Consider the following 23,554-nt stretch of genomic DNA (forward strand, 5'->3'; position numbering starts at 1 on the left):
AAGTTATTTCACTTGACCTTTTTCTGTGTTGAAGCAGCAAAAAAGGACATTATGTTAAATGAAGAGTTTCTGTCTCTCATAGTTGATAGAATAATGTAAGTGCATCATAAAGCCTACATGAATTATTGCTATTGTACTATTTTTTCAGCTATAGTTACATTAATCATTAGTAATGGAGCAGCCTAGTTTTGAATGGCAGGGTCCCTGCTATCACATGTTGATAAAAATATAACATTTACATAATAAAAATCAACTACAGGCTTCCCAAATGCTGTAATAAATTAAGCATGATGAGTTGAGCATATGTGTGCAGTGCAAGGTGAAATGCAGTTATGTCATCTTCTTGTCAATAACACGCACATCAAACGTTTGCGTGTTGTTGCTTCCTTATTTGTCATTATTCAAAGCTGATTTTAATGTGTAGCAGCGGCAGCTGAACTCAATGTGACAACGTGTCATAGTTACGTCAGTCAGCTGCAATTAAAAATACAAATAGTTGTGTCGTTAGTCCAGAATCTTCACGGTCCTCATGGATGACATAATCAGGAACCAGTACTAAAAAAAAAATGGTACTTGGTATACATCCCTAATCTTCACCACTAAACCTTTGAAATATGCTGACATATGTGCTGCTAAAGGTAAATAAACAGTAGCCATATTGAATGTTTGCCTTCATTTGACCACGTGAGGTAAGGAAGACAGCCTCTAGGTCACATGGTTACACCCCAGCAATTACATTGTTGATTATATAGCTCGGTTTGTAGAGTGGCCGTGCCAGCAACTTGAGGGTTCCAGGTTCGATCCCCGCTTCTAGTCACTGTTGTTGTGTCCTTGGGCAAGACATTTTACCCACCTGCTCCCAGTACCACCCACACTGGTTTAAATGTAACTTAGATATTGGGTTTCACTATGTAAAAGTGCTTTGAGTCACTAGAGAAAAGCGCTATATAAATATAATTCACTTCACTAATTCACACGATGGATATGCATTCTTTTTTAAATGGACGTGTTAAAAAGCAAGTATATCTCCATCTTTAGTCATAAATGTGGCCCCCGGATGAACATGTGTCACAAACATTGTATTAGATGATATGTGGATGTTGTGCTTACTTGGACTGTGATGAAGCTGTGAGGACTCAGGTGGTTTGTCTTCATGCTCTTCAGTCTTCACAGAGACAACAGTCAGTGGAAACTTGGTGAGATCAGCCTCCTCCTGCCCTACAGGACACTCTCCCTCCTCTTCCTCTTTAATATAGGGGGAGTGTGGATCATCCTCGTCCCCTTTAAAATGTGAGGGCTGTGGATCCTCTAAAGTGAAACTGTCCCCCTGCAGATGAGGGAGACATTCTTCTTGGTGTCCAATCAGCTGATGGATGTCTACAGGATACAAACAAAACACATTTTAGCTCCTATATGCTAAATACTAAATCGTACAGGAAATATAGGGTTGTGGCTATTGAAAATGTAATTAATCAAGTGTTCTACTGGAAATGTTTTCGATTAATCGAGTAACTGGATAAAACATAGTGTTGCTTGTTTAAAGACAAATTTAAGCGACTTTAAGACATTTCACTTAATAATGAACGGCCAATTTGTTTGACATGGTATGAGATCAAGATGTCATCTTTAGATTAGGCTTTAATTTTTCGACAATCACACACACACTAGGTGTGGCGAGATTTTTATCTGCATTTGACCCATCACCCTTGATCACCCCCTGGGAGGTGAGGGGAGCAGTGAGCAGCAGCGGTGGCCGCGCCCTGAAATAATTTTTACGATGATTTAACCCCCAATTCCAACCCTTGATGCTGAGTGCCAAGCAGGGAAGTAATGGGTCCCACTTTTATAGTCTTTGGTATGACTTGGTCGGGGTTTGAACTCACAACCTACCGATCTCAGGGCGGACACTCTAACCACTAGGCCACTGAGTAGGTGGATGTAGTAGGTGTTGTAGTAGGTTAATGGCTGCACCAATATGAAGGAAATAACAGGTCAGTATAGCTTTTACACACATAAATAACTTGTCAAACCTGCCAGCTAGCAGGCTAGGTTTACAGCTACAGTTACCATGGTAACTGACTCTGACTTTGTCTTACCTCTCTTATTTTTGGAGGTACATCTCTCGAGCTTTACATACTCAGGAGTTTGCACTTAACCTGCTCTCTGGAATATTCCCCCAGTGACTGTGTGAGTTTTGTGTAAACATGTTGATACACATTGTTACAAACTGAGAGGAACATCAACCTCTCATAAATATTGTGTGTCTGAAACTGTCTCGTTTTTATGAACAACGTAAAACAATCAGTGCATCATCGTCACATGACAATTCATCTTCCTATAGACCAGGGGTAAGGAACCTGTGGCTCTTTTGATGACTGCATCTGGCTCTCAGATAAACCTTAGCTGACATTGCTTAACACGATAAGTGATGAATAATTCCGCTGGTAATCAAAGTGTTAAAAATAAAGTTCAAAATATCAAACATTCTCATGCATTCTAATCCATTTTCTACCGCACCTGTTCAAGAAGTCGCATTAAAGGTAAGAAGTATTTTATTTATTATTGGTTAGCTTCAGAATAACAATGCTATTAAAAATAATAATAGACTTATTATACTCTAAAAATGTTGGTCTTACTTAAAAATGCACGCATTTAGTTGTATTCATTGTTAAAAAAAATATTATACAGCTCTCAGGGATATATATTTTAAAATATTTGGCTTTCATGGCTCTCTCAGCCAAAAAGGTTCCCGACCCCTGCTATAGACTATCTATTTAGGAATAGTGTTAATAATAAATATAAAGTTAGTAAACATGTGAGAGTAAGAAGTAAACAAACCTGTTCTGTGTAACACAACTTGATGTTGTCGCTCCTTCTCCTCTTTTGTTGGACAAAGTTCCTCCTCGTACTCTGCTATCGTTCTTTCGCACATTTTCACACAATCACAACACTTTACACTCACACTTGATCTCTGCTTAGCGATGTGTTTTGATCATTTCCGCCTCTCTTTGTTAGCAGCTAACAAGCTAAGCTAACTAGCAAGCTAAGCTAGCTCGAGACGCATCAAAGTGCGCTCAGACTAATATAACCGGATGCAAACAGTTATTAACGATGTTTACTCTATTTAATAGAGTCTAATAAATGACATATATGTGTACATGGACGCACAGATTAAGAACACTGAACTGTGACGACTGCAATAACGTCTTCACCGTCAGACGCCATCTTGCTTTATCCTCGCCGTGTTTGGTTCGCGCGCAGTGTTGTCAGATCTCGCGAGAGAAACAAGTACAACCGCCTTTCTCTTATCCTCACTCTCACCTTTGACCTCATCATCTTCACTCTTCACACTGATGAGGTGTCTCTTGTCTTCCTCTATGAAGTGCGGGGACAGCAGCTGTTTTCTATATCCTTAAAGTGTGTGTGTGTGTGTGTGTGTGTGGGGGGGGGGGGGGGGACCTCTTCTGCTCCATACTGCTGCTCAGCTGGACGATATTTTTCACAGACGTCTGCAGGACACAAGAAGACAAACACATGCTGGGATCGAAATAGATCAGCTTTTACCAATTCAGATTTCATTTTCGATTCTGCTTTTACGATTCGGTTATTTGTGGACTCACTTTTGCTTTCACATTCAGTAAAAAGGAGAAGAAACAGGTCCATACCCCGCCTTCCACCCCATTGTAGCTGAGATAGGCTCCAGCACCCCCCGCGACTCCGAAAGGGATAAGCGCTAGGAAATGGATGGATGGATGGATGGATATATATACATATACACATGCATATACAGTCACGATCAAAAGTTTACATACACTTGTAAAGAACATGTCATGGCTGTCTTGAGTTTCCAATCATTTCTACAACTCTTATTTTTTTTGTGATAGAGTGATTGGAGCACATACTTGTCGGTCACTAAAAACATTCAAGAAGTTTGCTTCTTTTATGAATTTATTATGGGTCTACTGAAAATGTGAGCAAATGTGCTGGGTCAAAAGTATACATACAGCAATGTTAATATTTGCTTACATGTCCCTTGGCAAGTTTCACTGCAATAAGGCGCTTTTGGTTGCCATCCACAAGCTTCTGCTTGAATTTTTGACCACTCCTCTTGACAAAATTGGTGCAGTTCAGCTAAATGTGTTGGTTTTCTGACATAGACTTGTTTCTTCAGCATTGTCCACACGGCTTTGGGAAGGCCATTCTAAAACCTTAATTGTAGCCTGATTTAGACATTCCCTGACCACTTTTGACATGTGTTTGGGGTCATTGTCCTGTTGGAACACCCAACTGCGCCCCAGACCCAACCTCCGGGCTGATGATTTTAGGTTGTCCTGAAGAATTTGGAGGTAATCCTCCTTTTTCATTGTCCCATTTAAAGCAGCAGTTCCCTTGGCAGCAAAACAGGCCCAGAGCATAATACGACCACCACCATGCTTGACGGTAGGAATGGTGTTCCAGGGATTTCTCCTCCAAACATAATGCTGGGTATTGTGGCCAAACAGCTCCATTTTTATTTTATCCGACCACAGAACTTTCCTCCAGAAGGTCTTATCTTAGTCCATGTGATGTCAGATGAAACAAAAATTTAGCTGTTTGGCCACAATACATTACATTATATACATTACAATCAATTGAAATCGGTACGACACCACCTTTGAAAAGCACCACTTCCGCTCTTTCATCTGAGTGACTACAGGGTCGAGGCGCACACACAAAGTGCATACAAGCAATAACATCTTGAAGAGGAAGAAAGGCAAAAAACTACAATTCTACTGGTTAATAATGAGGGTGTGAAGTACAATATGGAGGTATTTGGGCTTCAAAACTAACAATAAAGGTGACGCTTTAAACAGGGAGGCACCGCGTTGCAAGTACTGTTTTACACCTTTCCTGCTTGTCGGCTCCCAAACCGTGGTCGAGGAGAGACTCTTAATGGATCAATCCCGATACAGCATCCATATGTGTATATATATATATATATATATATATATATATGCTTTGGAGTCCCTGCCTCAAAATAAAATGATGTTTGTTTATAATAATGTTTATTGTTTGTATAGCCTATTATCATGTTTATTTTGTGTATGTCCTACAATAATGTTTGTGTGCATGTCCTATAATCATGTTTATTTTGTGTATGTCCTATAATCATGTTTATTGTGTGTATGTCCTATTATCATGTTTATTGTGTGTATGTGCTATAATCATGTTTATTTTGTGTATGTCCTATGATAATGTTTATAGTGTGTATGTCCTATAATAATGTTTATTGTGTGTATGTCCTATAATCATGTTTATAGTGTGTATGTCCTATAATAATGTTTATTGTGTGTATGTCCTATAATCATGTTTATAGTGTGTATGTCCTATAATAATATGTATTGTGTGTATGTCCTATAATAACGTGTATTGTGTGTATGTCCTATTATCATGTTTATTGTGTGTATGTGCTATAATAATGTTTATTGTGTGTATGTCCTATAATCATGTTTATTGTGTGTATGTTCTATAATAATGTTTATTGTGTGTATAATCTATAATAATGTTTATTGTGTATGTCCTATTATCATGTTTATTGTGTGTATGTCCTATTATCATGTTTATTGTGTGTATGTGCTATAATCATGTTTATTTTGTGTATGTCCTATGATAATGTTTATAGTGTGTATGTCCTATAATAATGTTTATTGTGTGTATGTCCTATAATCATGTTTATAGTGTGTATGTCCTATAATAATGTTTATTGTGTGTATGTCCTATAATCATGTTTATAGTGTGTATGTCCTATAATAATATGTATTGTGTGTATGTCCTATAATAACGTGTATTGTGTGTATGTCCTATTATCATGTTTATTGTGTGTATGTGCTATAATAATGTTTATTGTGTGTATGTCCTATAATCATGTTTATTGTGTGTATGTTCTATAATAATGTTTATTGTGTGTATAATCTATAATAATGTTTATTGTGTATGTCCTATTATCATGTTTATTGTGTGTATGTCTTATTATCACTTTTATTGTGTGTATGTGCTATAATCATGTTCACCTATAAAAACACCATAGTTGAAGGCATACTTGCCAACCCTCCCGAAATTTCCGGGAGACTCCCGAATTTCAGCGCCTCTCCCGAAAACCTCCCGGGACAAAAATTCTCCCGATTTTCTCCCGATTTCCAGCCGGAGCTGGAGGGGGCGTGGCTTAAACGTGCACCCCATCCAGCTCCATGCGGACCTGAGTGAGGACATCCTCTTTTCACGTCCGCTTTCCCACGATATAAACAGCGTGCCGGCCAAATCACGTTATAACATCTACGGCTTTTAGAGAGTGCACAACTGCGCACACAACAAGGAGACGAAGCAGAAGAACGAGAAACATACAGACATGGCGACGCCAACGACGAGTAAGATGAAGAAATACGCTTGTAAGTTCCAAAACGAATGGAAACAAGAATTTCAGTTTATCCAGGGCAGTTCGAAGGGGAAGGGGTATGCTGCCTGTAAATTTTGTAGAACAGACTTCTCCATTGAACACGATGGCCGAACGGATATACTCAGTCATGAACGGTCAGCGAAGCACAAAGCGGCGGCAGCGCAGCACCGGTCCCAGCCCAGTATTATGGGCCACCTCGCTAAATGGAGACCCGATGGTGTAACATATGCCCAGACAAAGATGGCTATGCTGATAGCTGGAAGCAACATCCCGTTCTAATTTGCGGGTGTCTACAACAAATCCGTGAAGAATATGTTCCCGGATTCAGAGATCGCTCGCCAGTACGCAAATGGCAGAACAAAGGCTACTCAAATAGTGAAAGGTAAGTGTTTTGGTTTTTTTAGTAAGCAGCAAGCACAGTACAGTTAGTAGAACAACTGTGTTTTCATTACTGTGTATTTGATAGGTAAATATATGTATATAGCTAGAATTCACTGAAAGTCAAGTATTTCATATATATATATATATATATATATATATATATATATATATATATATATATATATATATATATATATATATATATATATATATATATATATATATATATATATATATATATATATATATATATATATATATATATATATATATATATATATATATATATATATATATATATATATATATATATATATATATATATATATATATATATATATATATATATATATATATATATATATATATATATATATATATATATGAAATACTTGACTCTTGGTGAATTCTAGCTGTAAATATACTCCTCCCCTCTTAACCACGCCCCCAACCACAAACCATTGAGTCTGTCTCAGATACAGCCAATGAGGTGTCAAGTTTGAAGTCACGTGACACGGATCTTGCAAAACAGCACAAAAAAAGGCAATTAACTTTGCTACCTGGGGATAATACAACATAATTAACATTTAAATGCTGCCCGCTGGATGTTTTCAAATTATAGAAATGATTCCAATGGTTAAAATCTGCACTTTTGAGTGACATACGAGTTAGTAGGTGTCATGACATGCAGTTCAAGTGACTGTGGTACACAATGTGACCAGCAGATGGTGCTGGATAATGATGTTCAAGTAAACGTAAGGAAGAAGACACAAGCGCTGTTTCAACCCTCTGCGCATCCACTCGGCGCAGACGTGATCCCATGTACAAATATCGCGACATGCTAATTTAGCCGCTATCAAAACAACTAGCCCGTCACTGCTGATTTCATTTCAACAATTAAAAATAGGAACTTGATAGTAAATAAAGCCACGTTTCCACTGCTGGATGTTGTGTTCAATCGTGTCGATGAAGTTTTAACGTTTAGGGGATGTGCTGTCATGAAATAAATAAAACATATTCCGGTGGTGGTGGTCAATGTCACTACTCCATAGGTACCGGAAGACTACGTCACTTCCTGGACTTACAATTGTTTTTACAAAGGTGCTTTTGAAACGTCACATTCTGTGATATTTGAATATTTTATTTATGTTTTGTATAAAAACTAGCTTACATTGGAGTAAAAGGGTACAAGAATATAAACATGAACAAGGGGTAGATGTAAAAAATCAGGGAGTATTATGGCCACAATTTCAATCACTTTCACTCTTCTGTCATTGCAATGAATGACGTAAGGGGGCGCCACTGACTCACATCATGTGATTTATTTTTTAAATGTTGATTTTTTTTTTTAAACAAGCCACTTACGATGTCATCTTTTATATGACATCGTTATTCAAATAAAGATTGCAAAAAAGAAAACTATGGTAGTGACAACATGCAGGAACATAACTGACGTAAAACAAGTAAAAAGGAAGTGACGTTGTCTTTGCGCACACGTGCATTGATCATGTCTTCCTGAACCGACCGTGCAGGGATTCTAAAACTGTGGTACGTGTACCACTAGTGGTACGCGGGCATCACCTAGTGGTACGCCAAATATCATTTCATTATTTAAGTACAGTGTTTTATTTTCCTACATGCAAACACAGTGTTACTGTTCAAACTGTGTGTAATGTTACAGTAACTAAAAATATTAAATATACTTGTTAAATAACGTGTCTTCCTTGTTTTAATGAATAATTAAGGCCTACTATGCTACTGTATTTTAATGCTGTTCATGATGGTGGTACTTGGAAATCCAAGTATTTTCTGAGGTGGTACTTGGTGAAGAAAGTTTGACAACTACTGACGTAGTGACATTGTAAACTACATTGGCAGACACCATTTTGTTATACCCAAACGGCGTCTGCTCATACATCGCACTTCCAACGAGATCCCCCCCCCCTCGCCCCCCCCGAGTTAGAAAGTTCCAGAACTGTTCACGTTATACCATCTCATCTCATTGTGGATCATGTGAATGTTTGAAGTGGAACTAAATGTGATCTCTGAAAGGGGTACACATTATTTCCAAAGCAGGGCCCCCATCCACATATACAATACTAGTACATATCTGATGAAAAACAACATTATTTTGTTTTTTTAATCATAAGTGTGCCAAATCACCTATATTTGAACATTATCTAATGGAAATGACTGCTGTCTGATAATCACATTAATAACACAATAACAATCATGTGTCTGAGTACACCTATTAATCAAATAGCGGGGGGTGCTGGAGCCTATCTCAGCTGCATTCAGGCGCAAGGCGGGGTACACCCTGGACAAGTCGCCACCTCATCACAGGGCCAACACAGATAGACAGACAACATTCACACTCACATTCACACACTAGGGCCAATTTATTGTTGCCAATCAACCTATCCCCAGGTGCATGTCTTTGGAGGTGGGAGGAAGCCGGAGTACCCGGAGGGAACCCACGCAGTCACGGGGAGAACATGCAAACTCCACACAGAAAGATCCCGAGCCCGGGATTGAACTCAGGACTACTAAGGACCTTCGTATTGTGAGGCACATGCACTAACCCCTGTAACACCGTGCTGCGCCATGACAACAAATGATATTTCAAATATGTAAACCGTATTTGACTTTAAATCAGGTATATATGAAAATAATTAACTAGTACTGTTTTTAATGCACTTACTGAATTTACTGTATAAGCTGTTCAAGCTAATAGCATTGTTCTTTACTTAAAAAACAACAACTTGACAATAGTTATTGTATGCATTTTGGCGTAAAATGCAATGGGTGTATTTTTCTGTGAGTGTTTGGAGTTATTACAGGGAACTCAGCTACCATTATACTTTGAAGTGCTTAATTGCTTCTCCTCATAAATTGTAGCCTGAGTGTTGGATATTCTAATATTTTTTCAGGGCTGTTTGGCTCGACTGTAATGTGTGCACTAAACACATGGACTGATACATTCTTGCATTTGCACTACAAGCTACATTATTGCATTCCCCTTATATTGACTCCTACTAGTCATGCTGCATCCTTTCAGTTATATTGAATGTATATGGAACTGTATGTCTGGATGGAAATGTTAATGTTTATTACTATGCTGGAGTGTAATTATGTTTTAATTGTCATCCAGATTGTTTGTGCTTTTTAAGAATGGCAGTATGTGAGGTGAGTGACTGAGTAAGTGAGTGGGCAAGTGAGGTGAGGGAGTGGAAGCAGTTAATGTGCAGGAGCGTTAGTAGCTTAGTGGATGTCCGGTTGGCTTTGTGGAAAACATAAATAAAGTGACAGAGTTGCAACGAATCGACAACTGTTGGGTCGTCATTCCGACCCAACAACGGAACTGTAGGACCCACTGCCGGGTAAAGTGGAGGGTGTTACCCCCGACGATACATCGGCCCTGGAGGGAATGTCTCCCCTGCGCTCCTCGACCACTGTCTGGGAGCTGACAATCAGGAAAGGTGTACAATTCTGCATCCGAGAGAACACAACCATTGCAGCCCATCCATCCATTCATCCATTTTCTTCTGCTTATCCGATGTCGGTTCGCGGGGGCAGCAGCCTAAGCAGAGAAGCCCAGACTTCCCTCTCCCAGCCACCTCATCCAGCTTCTCCCAGGGGATCCAGAGGCGTTCCCAGGCCAGCCGGGAGACATAGTCTTCCCAAAGTGTCCTGGGTCTTCCCCGTGGCCTCCTGCCGGTCGGACGTGCCCAAAAAACCTCCCTAGGGAGGCGTTCAGGTGGCATCCTGACTAGATGCCCGAACCACCTCATCTGTCTCCTTGATGTGGAGGAGCAGCGGCTTTACTTTGAGCTCCTCCCGGATGACAGAGCTTCTCACCCTATCTCTAAGGGAGAGCCCCACTCATTTTGGCCGCTTGTACCCGTAATCTTGTCCTTTTGGTCATAACCCGAAGCTCATGACCATAGGTGAGGATGGAAACGAAGATAGACCGGTAAATTGAGATCTTTGCCTTCTTCACCACAACGGATCGATACAGCGTCCGCATTACTGAAGATGCCACACCAATCCGCATGTTGATCTCCCGATACACTCTTCTCTCACTTGTGAACAAGACTCAGAGGTACTTGAACTTCTCCAAATGGGGCAAGATCTCCTCCCCAACTTGAAGATCTCACTCCACCCTTTCCCGGGCGAGAACCATGGACTCGATCTTGGAGGTGCTTATTCTCATCCCAGTCGCTTCACACTCGGCTGTGAACCGATCCAGTGAGAGCTGAAGATCCTGGCCAGATGAAGCCATCAAGATCACATCCTCTGCAGAAAGCAAAAACCGAATCCTGCAGCCACCAAACCGGATCCCCTCAACGCCTTGACTGCGCCAAGAAATTCTGTCCATAAAAGTTATGAACAGAATCGGTGACAAAGGGCAGCCTTGGCAGAGTCCAACCCTCACTAGATACAGGTCCGACTTACTGCCGGCAATGTGGACCAAGCTCTGACACTGATCATACAGGGAGCGGAGCCCCAGAATCAGACAGTCCGATACCCCATACTCTCTGAGCACTCCCCACAGGACTTCCCGGGGAACACGGTCGGCCATGCATCCAAAATGTAACATCATCTTGAGGACAAGCAAAGTGTCTGTTGTTTTACAGTTTAATAATCTATTTAATAAGAAATGTTCAGAGAATACTTTTTTTTTTGAGTATTTATTTGAGGCTTCAAAAGACAAAAGTTGTCTGTTTACAGGAGTGTGTCGGTGAGGCACACACATTTTATCTTAGCTCAGGAATGCATGGGGGAAGGGTTGGAGATAAGCGGGAAACTCTTAGTTAGGAAAAGTAAACACACTTTAAGTAAGGCGAGACATTAGCCTGAATATGATGCATCTAGCAAAGTGAGACAGGCAGAAGAAACAAAGCAATACAGCATAAACACGTCAGAAAAAATATTTGAAGATGAATCTTTGACCAAAACAAGTACTACGAAAATGTTGATTTTTGCTTTTACATCATCAGTAAGCCAACCTTTGCCCCAGGAATCACAGGATATAGATTCACAATACAAGCACCATGTTTGCACCAAAACACACGCACACACACACACACACACACACACACACACACACACACACACACACACACACACACACACACACACACACACACACACACACACACACTTACACGTGGCACAATAACACATAGTACCATAAATCAAAGCTAGAACCAAATAACTGTCATGACCTTGTTCTGGTTTGTGTTGTAATGTTCATGATTGCTGCTCACATGCTTAGTATGTATTACACGTGACACACCCTCGTGCTACAACGTGACATTCATGCATGACATCACTCATCAGGCAGAAATAAAGTAAATATTGCATGTTTTCATTTAGGACAAACACAAAGATTTTAACTTGGATTAGTGGTTTGAAAATAGTAACGCTTTACTTGTTACTGAAAAAAGGAGGTCATATCAGAGCATTGCGTTACTAAGTAACACGTTACCAGCATCACTGGATGTGCCCCAGTATCAGGGGCGGACTAATCGACAGTCCTAGGGGAACTTTATTCAAAGTATTAGAACGAGACTGCAGTTCCTGTGAGGAGCCAGGTCAGATGTATACTCCCATTTGATGTCATCGACCCTTGTCTGAAAGTTGGACCTTGAAAATTGCTGAATGTCATCGTATCAAATAGGACACAGATGGTGCCATGTCTCTCTTACACAGTGTCAGTCAGTTTACAATTTTGGGGCCCTGTTGCTCACCAAAATACTGACTTGATGGACCACAATGGAAACAAGCCTTTTGGCTTTTTGTGCCATCCATTTGCCTTTTTAAAGCATTACATGGATTCAATTCTTCAAGATGTCAATAAACTTCTCAATCAATCAATCAATCAATCAAACCCCCCACTTGGCTGTCAGTGTCCTGTCCGTTACAACTTCTTCACAACTCCCCAAGATAGGAGACACTCAGCATCCTTGGGAAGTCGACCCCAGGGGCTGGCGTATGTATGTTTATGTGGTGTTTTATGAGCCCTCACATTCAGTGGATGTCAGCATGATGGGACATTGTTTACCAGAGACTGGCTGGGTGAGGACACACAAGGCCGATGCAAAAGAGAAATAACATTCTTTCTACAAAACACCAATTCTGATGCACCATTAGATACTGAAGTGAATTAATTAAGCCATATTATGTTTTGCTTATGGTGAAGGTTTATATTCACCTTGGAGAAAGCGAAGAACCAAGTTTAAGTAAATAGTAGTATTTCAGTTTGAGCACATAATAAGATAAGGCCCCTTAGTTTGACATTCACAGGTGGGCTGGATCACTCCTCATAGGGAAGAGGCCCTAATTTGGACATCGGAATGCAGAAGTGATAGCCCTATCCTTGAAGCCCTAACCTTGAGAAAAGACTAAATGTCATAATTCTTTCCCTTGAAGCAGAGACAAATGTGTGTGTGTGTGTGTGTGTGTGTGTGTGTGTGTGTGTGTGTGTGTGTGTGTGTGTGTGTGTGTGTGTGTGTGTGTGTGTGTGTGTGTTTTGGAGGGGTCCAAAGTAATTATAGTGGGGGCTGTGTCCTAGTCGAGCTTTATGCTTAGCAACACCCCTAGTGGGAGGTTCCAGTTTCTGGATCATCTGAGAGGTCACAGACATGTTCTCTTCTGGAGGAAGATGTAGGCTATTCCTGCCCTTTTCCAGCTAAAACGAAGAGGCATAGTACCTAAAAATGATAATAAATACCTTCCCTGTGATTGATAATATCTACATTCATCATTGCTGAAGGACTTGTGATGACACATCTAGTCCTTGGAGGTGAACTGGTAACGTCAACATGAAGGACTGAAATCATTTCTGAGTCAAACAATATTTACTGTCTTATCGAAACCACCACACTGAGAAATGACTTGAAAACAATTATTACTTTTTCAAAAGCATGTCCCACTTCTTACTTTCATCTTCATATTTGTGTAAACTTCAAAATGAAAACAGGAGACTTGAGGGATTATACACAAAATCATTTTACAGAGGAGATCAAGCTTATTTTCTTCCTTCATATTACTTACATTTCTTCCACAAAACTCAAAATGTGTATGCACATCTGTATAATGGATGATAATGAACCAACGCTGCTAAAATTGTTGATAAATAGATGACTAAATGTTCTACAGTCAGACATTCGGTTGTTTGTAATTTCAAGGATAGTATCTGCTGGAATGGGAAATCACATGTTCTGTAGGACTGTGTAAGGCAAGCCAACAGCCAGTTCTTATAAATAGTGGTCCATCTTTGTGGTTAGATAATAAATCATGAGCATAAAACACTGTAACACACGTGTGGCAGATAAAAAGAGCGAAAATAAGTGCATTAAAAACAATACTTTTTCCATTATTTTCATATATACCTGATTAAAAGTCAAATACGGTTGATATATTTGAAATATCATTTGTTGCCATGTTTTTTGTGTGGGCACCATGAAAACATACATTTTGAACGGTTCGTTCATGACTTGCCCATCACTATGACTCATTGGCGCCGCCCCTAAGTGACGCATGCGTGGAGGATATGCGCTTTGCAGCAAAGTCCTCCTTTACTCCACACACGCTTCTAAGCCTCGGCACATCTCCTCACATCGCTACTAACTACACTTTATTCATCCTCCGTGTCAGGATAAACTCCACTCGTCTCACTCAATTTTGGAGATTATTAGGCCCGCTTAGCTTGCTGTTGTTTTAGCGCGCTAGTTAGCTTAGCATGCTAGTTAGCTTAGCCTGCTTGTTAGCTGCTAACAAAGAGACGCGGATTTGATCAAAACATCGCTTAGTTAAGATCAAGTGTGAGTGTAAAGTGTTGTGATTGTGTGAAAATTTGCGAAAGAACGATAGCAGAGAACGAGGAGGAACTTTGTCCAACAAAAGAGGAGAAGGAGCGACAACATCAACTATTGGAGGCTGTTTTCAAGAAACATCAAGTTGTGTTACACAGAACAGGTTTGTTTACTTCTTACTCTCACATGTTTACTAACTTTATATTCCATCATTAACATGAACATGACGTGTTAGACTAATTGTGATTAATAGGTGTACTCAGACACATGATTGTTATTGTGTTATTAATGTGATTATCAGACAGCAGTCATTTCCATTAGATAATGTTCAAATATAGGTGATTTGGCACACTTATAATTAAAATAACAAAATAATGTTGTTTTTCATCAGATATGTACTAGTATTGTATATGTGGATGGGGGCCCTGCTTTGGAAATAATGTGTACCCCTTTCAGAGATCACATTTAGTTCCACTTCAAACATTCACATGATCCACAATGAGATGAGATGGTATAACGTGAACAGTTCTGGAACTTTCTGTCTAACTAACTGAGGCCCAAACGGCACTGCTTGGGGGTCAAAGAGCGTGGGACATTCGCTCCACGACCTTGAAGGGGCCTGTCCACTTGCGCTTGATGACCTTGACCCACTCAGTGGGCGGAAGGGAATGTGGAGTGGCGGGCTGCCGTCCTGGAATCTGTACAGAGGAACTGGCACACAAATTCTGTATCTGGTCAAAATACCATTTTGGTTTTACGCTGACATCCTAAAACCCTGTTCAACATTTTAAATACACACTGTAAGTATATATGTAATTTAGTAACATTCTTAATAACATGTCTTATTGCTCATTTTAAGCATACAATGTAGGGCTGTGAATCTTTGGGTGTCCCACGATTCGATTCAGAATCTATTGTTGGGGTCACGATTCGATTCAAAATCGATTTTTTTTTTCAATTCAACACGATTCTCGATTCAAAAACGATTTTTTATTTTTTTTATTTTTTAATGAAAACAATACACAACAATAACATAATAATGCAATACAATTTCAAAACCAAACCCAATTTTGCTGCCGGTGGTGTTAGTGGATGATCCTTTTCCTCTGATAACTGTGGGTGGTGTATGTCCAAGTGAGCGCGGGGATTTGAAGTATTCCCAAAATGCTTAACTTTAGCGTTGCAAAGTCTGCAAATTGCATGAGTCATGTCAAGCCCTTTCTTGCCACGGTAAAATCCAAAGTGTCTCCAAACGTTTGCTTTCAAAGCCCGCGGAGGCGGCTGTATTTCTTTTGGCTGCTCTGTGTCTTTTTCTTTGACCTGCATTTTAGCGGCAACACAACAACACTACACTGTACACTCCCCTTAGTACTAGCTAGCCACCAGGTAGCAACGCTGCTTATAGCGCAATACCTACGGTAGCCCAGAAGGCACATACACATTGCCGGGAGCGGGGGAAGAAAATTGATTTTTGAAAAATGAGAATTGATACTGAATCATACAACGTGAGAATGGCAATTTGAATTTGAATCGATTTTTTCCCACATCCCTAGCTGACATGCAAGCAGAGTAGTAGATTTCTGTAAAAAGCTTTTATAATTGTAAAGGACAATGTTTGATCAACTGATTGCAATAATGTAAATTTGTTTTAACTATTAAATGAACCAATAATATGACTTATTTTATCTTTGTGAAAATATTGGACACAGTGTGTTGTCAAGCTTATGAGATGCGATGCAAGTGTAAGCCACTGTGACACTATTGTTCTTTTTTTAATTGTTTTTATAAATGTCTAATGATAATGTCAATGAGGGATTTTTAATCACTGCTATGTTGAAATTGTAACTAATATTGATACTGTTGTTGATAATATTCATTTTTGTTTCACTACTTTTGGTTTGTTCTGTGTGTTGTTTGTGTCTCCTCTCAATTACTCTGTTTATTGCAGTTCTGAGTGTTGCTGGGTCGGGTTTGGTTTTGGAATTGGATTGCATTGTTATGGTATTGCTGTGTATTGTTTTGTTGGATTGATTAATTTAAAAAAAAATAAAAATAATAATAATAATCGATTTTTTTAAAATGAGAATCGATTCTGAATCGCACAACGTGAGAATCACGATTCAAATTCGAATCGATTTTTTTCCCACACCCCTAATACAATGTCTGCTCTAACTGGGACGCCGACTGATGGGATGTTCATATCTTCCCGTTTAGATGAAGAATTAGTCCTTGCAAAGGGATAAAAAAGGGTGGGTGCAAAAGAGCGTATTTTCATGTCTTTCTTGCCATCTTCAGGTTTGAGTTGGATGTCAAAAGTTGACCAAGTTGTCTGGTTTATGTCCACAACCTTCACCATATAAGAGAAGCATGATTTATAATCTAGAATTAGCTTTCACCATCTTAGAGGTGAGAAAGCAGCTCAGTATGTCAATATATATATATATATATATATATATATATATATATATATATATATATATATATGTATGTATATATATATATATATATATATATATATATATATATATATATATATATATATATATATATATATATATATATATATATATATATACATATATACATATATATACTACCGTTCAAAAGTTTGGGGTCACATTGAAATGTCCTTATTTTTGAAGGAAAAGTACTGTACTTTTCAATGAAGATAACTTTAAACTAGTCTTAACTTTAAATAAATACACTCTATACATTGCTAATGTGGTAAATGACTATTCTAGCTGCAAATGTCTGGTTTTTGGTGCAATATCTACATAGGTGTATAGAGGCCCATTTCCAGCAACTATCACTCCAGTGTTCTAATGGTACAATGTGTTTGCTCATTGGCTCAGAAGGCTAATTGATGATTAGAAAACCCTTGTGCAATCATGTTCACACATCTGAAAACAGTTTAGCTCGTTACAGAAGCTACAAAACTGACCTTCCTTTGAGCAGATTGAGTTTCTGGAGCATCACATTTGTGGGGTCAATTAAACACTCAAAATGGCCAGAAAAAGAGAACTTTCATCTGAAACTCGACAGTCTATTCTTGTTCTTAGAAATGAAGGCTATTCCACAAAATTGTTTGGGTGACCCCAAACTTTTGAACGGTAGTGTATATATCGCTAATACAAAATGTAAATGGAGTATTGTTGGCAGTTTTTGGATGGTTATTTGGAGGACTTTGTGGGTCTAATAGAGGAGCTCCCATTGACTCCGATGTAAGCTGATTTTTGATCATGTTTATTTACTCATTAGAATTCATAAAAAATTAAAACATATGTCTTACATAAGGATTGTGAATGATAGGCGACATTTTAAAAAAGTGCAGTTTCCTTTGAATTTGTCAGATAAGTAAACAGTCCTTCAAATTAAAGATGAAAAACAATTGAGGTTGTTTATAGATATTATCCACAATAAAGTTCTCTCTCAGTCGTCCTCTGAAGAGCTTCCATCTGAGTCTCCAATCATTCTGGTTCTCCATACACCCGGACAGCTCCGTAGAGCTTTCAGCTCCCGCATCTTTCTTCAGTAAAACTAAGCACACAAGGGAAAGTAAATTCATATACACATTAGGTACACGTTTGTGTAAAAATCATGTTAACCACCAAAATATTGTCACGTTCTCCTAAAGCCAATGTCGAGTAACCTTTGGTGAGCTGACCGTATCGTCACACCCTTAGTTGAAAGCACACCAACCCCATGACATGACACTTGCACGTGATGTAGAACAGTAGTACAACATTTTAAACATACACACACATCTGAAGAATATAAAAAATAAATATATTTGGGGGGCCAAACAAAATGACTCGGCGAACCAATGTTTGGTATGTGCGATATGACCTCAAATCTATATCCTCATAACAATATATGTCACGATATATCATTTAGTATATGATTGATAATAGAAGAATTTGAAAGCGGGTTACAAAAGCTCCTAATTTGGCAGCTGACATATGCAGTAACATATTGTGTCATTTATTTTGTCGAAGCTATTATTAATAATGTACTTGTTTATTTACTATTAATATCTGGTTACTTTATTTGAGAAAATAATACAGGAAATTATATAATATTTTACTGCATATTTCAGCAACTAAATTAGGAGCCTCTGTAGCCTGTTTTAAAATGGTTCTATTAGTAATTCTATATGAAATAATATGTCTCAAAATCAATTTTAAACCATATCGCCTATCCATAGTAAAAAGTCCTGTCGTCCTGGTTTGTGTTTATTTTCCTGTGAATAATGTTGTAAAGAGCAGCGTGTTTGTGCGTCACTGAGATTTCAAGACAGTTCATACGATAACGTGTTTTTCCTAAGTGCATGTAAAAGTACTGAATGCATTGTGTGACTGAGCAGAGATGGTGTGTTTGTCTTGCAGACGTCTGTGAAGAACATCTTCAGCCTGAGCAACAGAAGTGGAGCTTCAGGATGCGGACGGAGGAGCCACATTCCACCCACTTTAAGAAGGAAGAGGAATACCCACTGATCCCCCATTTTAAAGAGGAAGAGGAGGACCCACTGACACCCCATTTTAAAGAGGAAGCGGTGGATCCACTGAGAACTCACATTAAGGAGGAAGAGGTGGATCCACAGACACCCCATCTTAAAGAGGAAGAAGAGAACCCACTGACCCCCCATTTTAAAGAGGAAGAGGAGGACCCACTGACACCCCATTTGAAAGAGAAAGCGGTGGATCCACTGAGCCCTCACATTAAAGAGGAAGAGGAGGAACACGGCATCAGTCAGGAGGGAGAGCATCCTGAATGGTTGGAGGAGTTCCCAGTGACTGGTGTCCCTGTGAAGAGTGAAGATGATGAGGTCAAAGGTGAAAGTGAGGAGGAGAGAGAGGCGGAGCCTCCAAGCAGCAGCTCAACTCAACACATGACAACAGAAGCTGATGGAGACCACTGTGGAGGATCACAAGCAGACAAGCTCTTAGCTCCACTATCAGATAGTGAGGACACAACGTCACACTCTCCTGACACTGATGATGAAGACTCTAAAGATGATAAGACATGTCACACTGACAACACACACTTCACATGTTCTCACTGTGACAAAAATTTTAAATCTCCTAGTAATTTGAAAAGACACATGAGAACACACACTGGAGAAAAACCCTTTTTATGCTCAATCTGTGGTAAAGGTTTTATACAAAGTGGTTATTTGAAAGCACACATGAGAATACACACTGGAGAAAAACCTTTTCTATGTTCAATCTGTGGTAAAGATTTTACTCAAAGACCCCATTTCAAAGCACACATGAGAATACACACTGGAGAAAAACCTTTTTCATGTTCAATCTGCGGTAAAGACCTTACTCGAAGAGACCATTTCAAAGCACACATGAGATTACACACTGGAGAAAAACCTTTTTCCTGCTCAGAATGTGGTAAAAGTTTTGTGATAAATCAAAGTTTAAAGGCACACATGAGAATACACACTGGAGAAAAACCTTTTTCCTGCTCAGAATGTGGTAAAAGTTTTGTAATAAATCAAAGTTTAAAAGTGCACATGAGAACACACACTGGAGAAAAACCTTTTATATGTTCAGTATGTGGTAAAAGTTATAAAGAAAGACAGCAATTAAAATCACACATGAGAACGCACTCTGGTGAAAAACCATACTCCTGTTCAAGCTGCAACAGAAGCTTTCGTCACCTAGACACTCTTACAGTACACATGAGAACACACACAGGAGAGAAAGTGTTGAGTTGCAGTGTGTGTGGTGAAAGATTCTCCTATAAGTACCAGTGTAAGAAACACAAGTGTGCTGGTGAGAACAGCAGCAGCAAATGAAGATGCAGGATTTGAAATAAACTGTCAAAACTTTGTTAACTTTGACTTTCTAACAACATCAGCACATATAACATGTGTGACAACATTGTTGTGTGTGTAACACAATCTTGTTATAATTCTAACATTTATAGATTAGACACTTCCGATTAGTGCTATTATTTCAGTCAAGTACATGAGTTAATATACACGTTTGTGTACTTTAAAATGAACAGAACAATTTGACTGAAAAGATGAGAATAAACAGTACATAAAATATGTTACATACAATAAACATTTTAAGTGTAGATATTCATAATTCACTTTTATATTTATTCATAATAGTGTTTTATATATGTTTTTTGAATAATGAAGTGTTACATATTTTATTTTCTAATTGTAGATGATTCCATAGATGAACTCCTTTATATGATATACATATTTGTTTTACATGTGTTCATACCTTTGCTTTTGAGTACACATAAATTAATTAAATTAATTAAAGTACCAATGATTGTCACACACACACTAGATGTGGTGAAATTTGTCCTCTGCATTTGACCCATCCCCTTGGGGAGCAGTGGGCAGCAGCGGCGCCACGCCCGGGAATCATTTTGGTGATTTGACCCCCAACTCCAACCCTTGTTGCTGAGTGCCAAGCAGGGAGGTTATGGGTCCCATTTTTATAGTCTTTGGTATGACTCGGCTGGGATTTGAACTCCAACCTACCGATCTCAGGGCGGACACTCTAATCCCTCTCAGTTCATATTTACTGGTTCACATCTGAAACATCTTCTGGACCACTTCTGGAAGCATATTATTATTTACTTTATACATCATTTGAACATTTGTCTTTTATACAATTTTAAAATGTGTGACTTTTTGAATAATTAGTTGGATCTCTATAATCCATTCTATTAATTGTCTTTATTACTCTCCTGTGTAATATGAATATTGTTATGTGATTGTTTTATATGTATGTCCCCAGACCTTTATGCAATAAACAATGTATGCTTCAACTAAAATTGGGTACAATAAATGTAGTTCATAATTGTGGTTTTCTTTTTTATTCTATGTATTATCACGGTAATTTTTTAAATTTGTCTTTATATGACTTACATGTAGTTTCCATCTTACTTCATCATCTAGACTAACTCAGCCTGGAGGATGTGTGTAATGTTGAGATGTATTGGAGATGACTTGGTTTGTTTGGATGTTGTCAATCTGTCAATTGTTCTATTTAAACATGTTGTCAGATCTCGCGAGAGAAACAAGCAACCAGCTCTATTACTTCTTCTTCTTACTGGCAGTTTGCAGCCATGACTTGAAAGGTTCATACTGCCACCCACCGGACTCTAGAATGTAGTTTGGGCCGTAGGTGTTAGAATAATTATGTATAATTTATCACACAACTCTTATGCTTAAGGGCTGCACTTTGGACACACCTGCTGTAGGCTACGAGGAGCTAGCAGCTACACAACAGCTAAGCTAAAACAGCACATTTAAGCATATCAAATAATTATAGTTGCTTAATACGCACACAAAGTCTCCAAAACAGAAGTCGGATAGAAAGTATCCAGTAACAAAGGTGTCCGCATCATTCAACTTTCTGCGCCTTGAGCTTGACTTAATGAATTATTGTGGCCACTAGGTGTTGTGCAAGATCAAATCGAACAATTGCAAAAGCATCCATCATAAGGTTGGCGTTTTTATTATATTTGTGTCAATATGTGTAAGCATCCTCAGCCTTCCCGGTAAGGTCTATTTAGGTGTGCTGGAGAGGAGGCTACGCCGGATAGTCGAACCTCGGATTCAGGAGAAACAGTGTGGTTTTCATCCTGGTCGTGGAACTGTGGACCAGCTCTATACTCTCGGCAGGGTCCTTGAGGGTGCATGGGAGTTTGCCCAACCAGTCTACATGTGCTTTGTGGACTTGGAGAAGGCATCCGACCGTGTCCCTCGGGAAGTCCTGTGGGGAGTGCTCAGAGAGTATGGGGTATCGGACTGTCTGATTGTGGCGGTCCGCTCCCTGTACGATCAGTGTCAGAACTTGGTCCGCATTGCCGGCAGTAAGCCGGACACGTTTCCAGTGAGGGTTGGACTCCGCCAAGGCACCGATTCTGTTCATAACTTTTATGGACAGAATTTCTAGGCACAGTCAAGGCGTTGAGGGGATCCGGTTTGGTGGCTGCAGGATTAGGTTTCTGCTTTTTGCAGATGATGTGGTCCTGATGGCTTCATCTGGCCAGGATCTTCAGCTCTCACTGGATCGGTTCGCAGCCGAGTGTGAAGCGACTGGGATGAGAATCAGCACCTCCAAGTCCGAGTCCAAGGTTCTCGCCCGGAAAAGGGTGGAGTGCCATCTCCGGGTGGAGTTCAAGTACCTCGGCGTCTTGTTCACGAGTGAGGGAAGAGTGGATCGTGAGATCGACAGGTGGATCGGTGCGGCGTCTTCAGTAATGCGGACGCTGTATCGATCTACGTTCCCATTGTCACCTATAGTCATGAGCTTTGGGTTATGACCGAAAGGACAAGATCACGGGTACAAGCGGCCGAAATGAGTTTCGGGGCTCTCCCTTAGAGATAGGGTGAGAAGCTCTGTCATCCGGTCAGGATGCCACCAGAACGCCTCCCTAGGGAGGTGTTATGGGCACGTCCGACCGGTAGGAGGCCACGGGGAAGACCCAGGACACGTTGGGTAGACTATGTCTCCCGGCTGGCCTGGGAACGCCTCGGGATCCCCCGGGAAGAGCTGGACGAAGAGGCTGGGGAGAGGAAAGTCTGGGCTTCTCTGCTTAAGCTGCTTCCCCCGCGACCCGACCTCAGATAAGCAGAAGAAGATGGATGGATGGATGGATGTGTAACACAACTTGATGTTTCTTGAAAAAAGCGTCCAGTTGTTGATTTTGTCGCTCCTTCTCCTCTTTTGTTGGACAAAGTTCCTCCTCGTACTCTGCTATCGTTGTTTTTTTTTCTAACATCACAAATATTTCTTCAACGGCAGCAGTTAGTCGCTGATTCACCAACATCATTTGTAATGTAGACATGTTCACACAATAATAACACTTTACACTTACATTGGATCTCTGCTTTGATGTGTCGATCACTTCCGCCTCTCTTTGTTAGCAGCTAACAAGC

General features: G+C 39.6%; 2 protein-coding genes across 2 annotated transcripts in view; one reads left to right on the forward strand and one right to left on the reverse strand.

Moving 5' to 3' along the window:
- LOC133640862 (zinc finger protein 91-like) overlaps nucleotides 1-3,192 on the reverse strand; it is a 44,761-nt gene extending 41,569 nt beyond the window's left edge. The window contains exons 1-2 of the mRNA XM_062034544.1: nucleotides 2,839-3,192; nucleotides 1,111-1,377 (exon numbers count right to left, since the gene is read on the reverse strand). Of these exons, the coding sequence (XP_061890528.1) occupies nucleotides 1,111-1,377; nucleotides 2,839-2,932 (361 nt within the window). The 5' untranslated portion in view covers nucleotides 2,933-3,192. The remainder of the gene's footprint in view (nucleotides 1-1,110; nucleotides 1,378-2,838) is intronic.
- An 11,231-nt stretch (nucleotides 3,193-14,423) lies between these two features.
- On the forward strand, nucleotides 14,424-21,400 carry LOC133640684 (zinc finger protein 501-like). Its single transcript, XM_062034244.1, has 2 exons — nucleotides 14,424-14,797; nucleotides 19,020-21,400. Exon 2 carries the CDS (start codon nucleotides 19,070-19,072, stop codon nucleotides 20,438-20,440), a length of 1,371 nt encoding a protein of 456 aa, XP_061890228.1. The 5' UTR covers nucleotides 14,424-14,797; nucleotides 19,020-19,069; the 3' UTR covers nucleotides 20,441-21,400.
- The last annotated feature ends 2,154 nt before the right edge of the window (nucleotides 21,401-23,554 follow it).

This window comes from Entelurus aequoreus, linkage group LG23, assembly GCF_033978785.1.
Source record: "Entelurus aequoreus isolate RoL-2023_Sb linkage group LG23, RoL_Eaeq_v1.1, whole genome shotgun sequence".
Classification (NCBI taxonomy): domain Eukaryota; kingdom Metazoa; phylum Chordata; class Actinopteri; order Syngnathiformes; family Syngnathidae; genus Entelurus; species Entelurus aequoreus.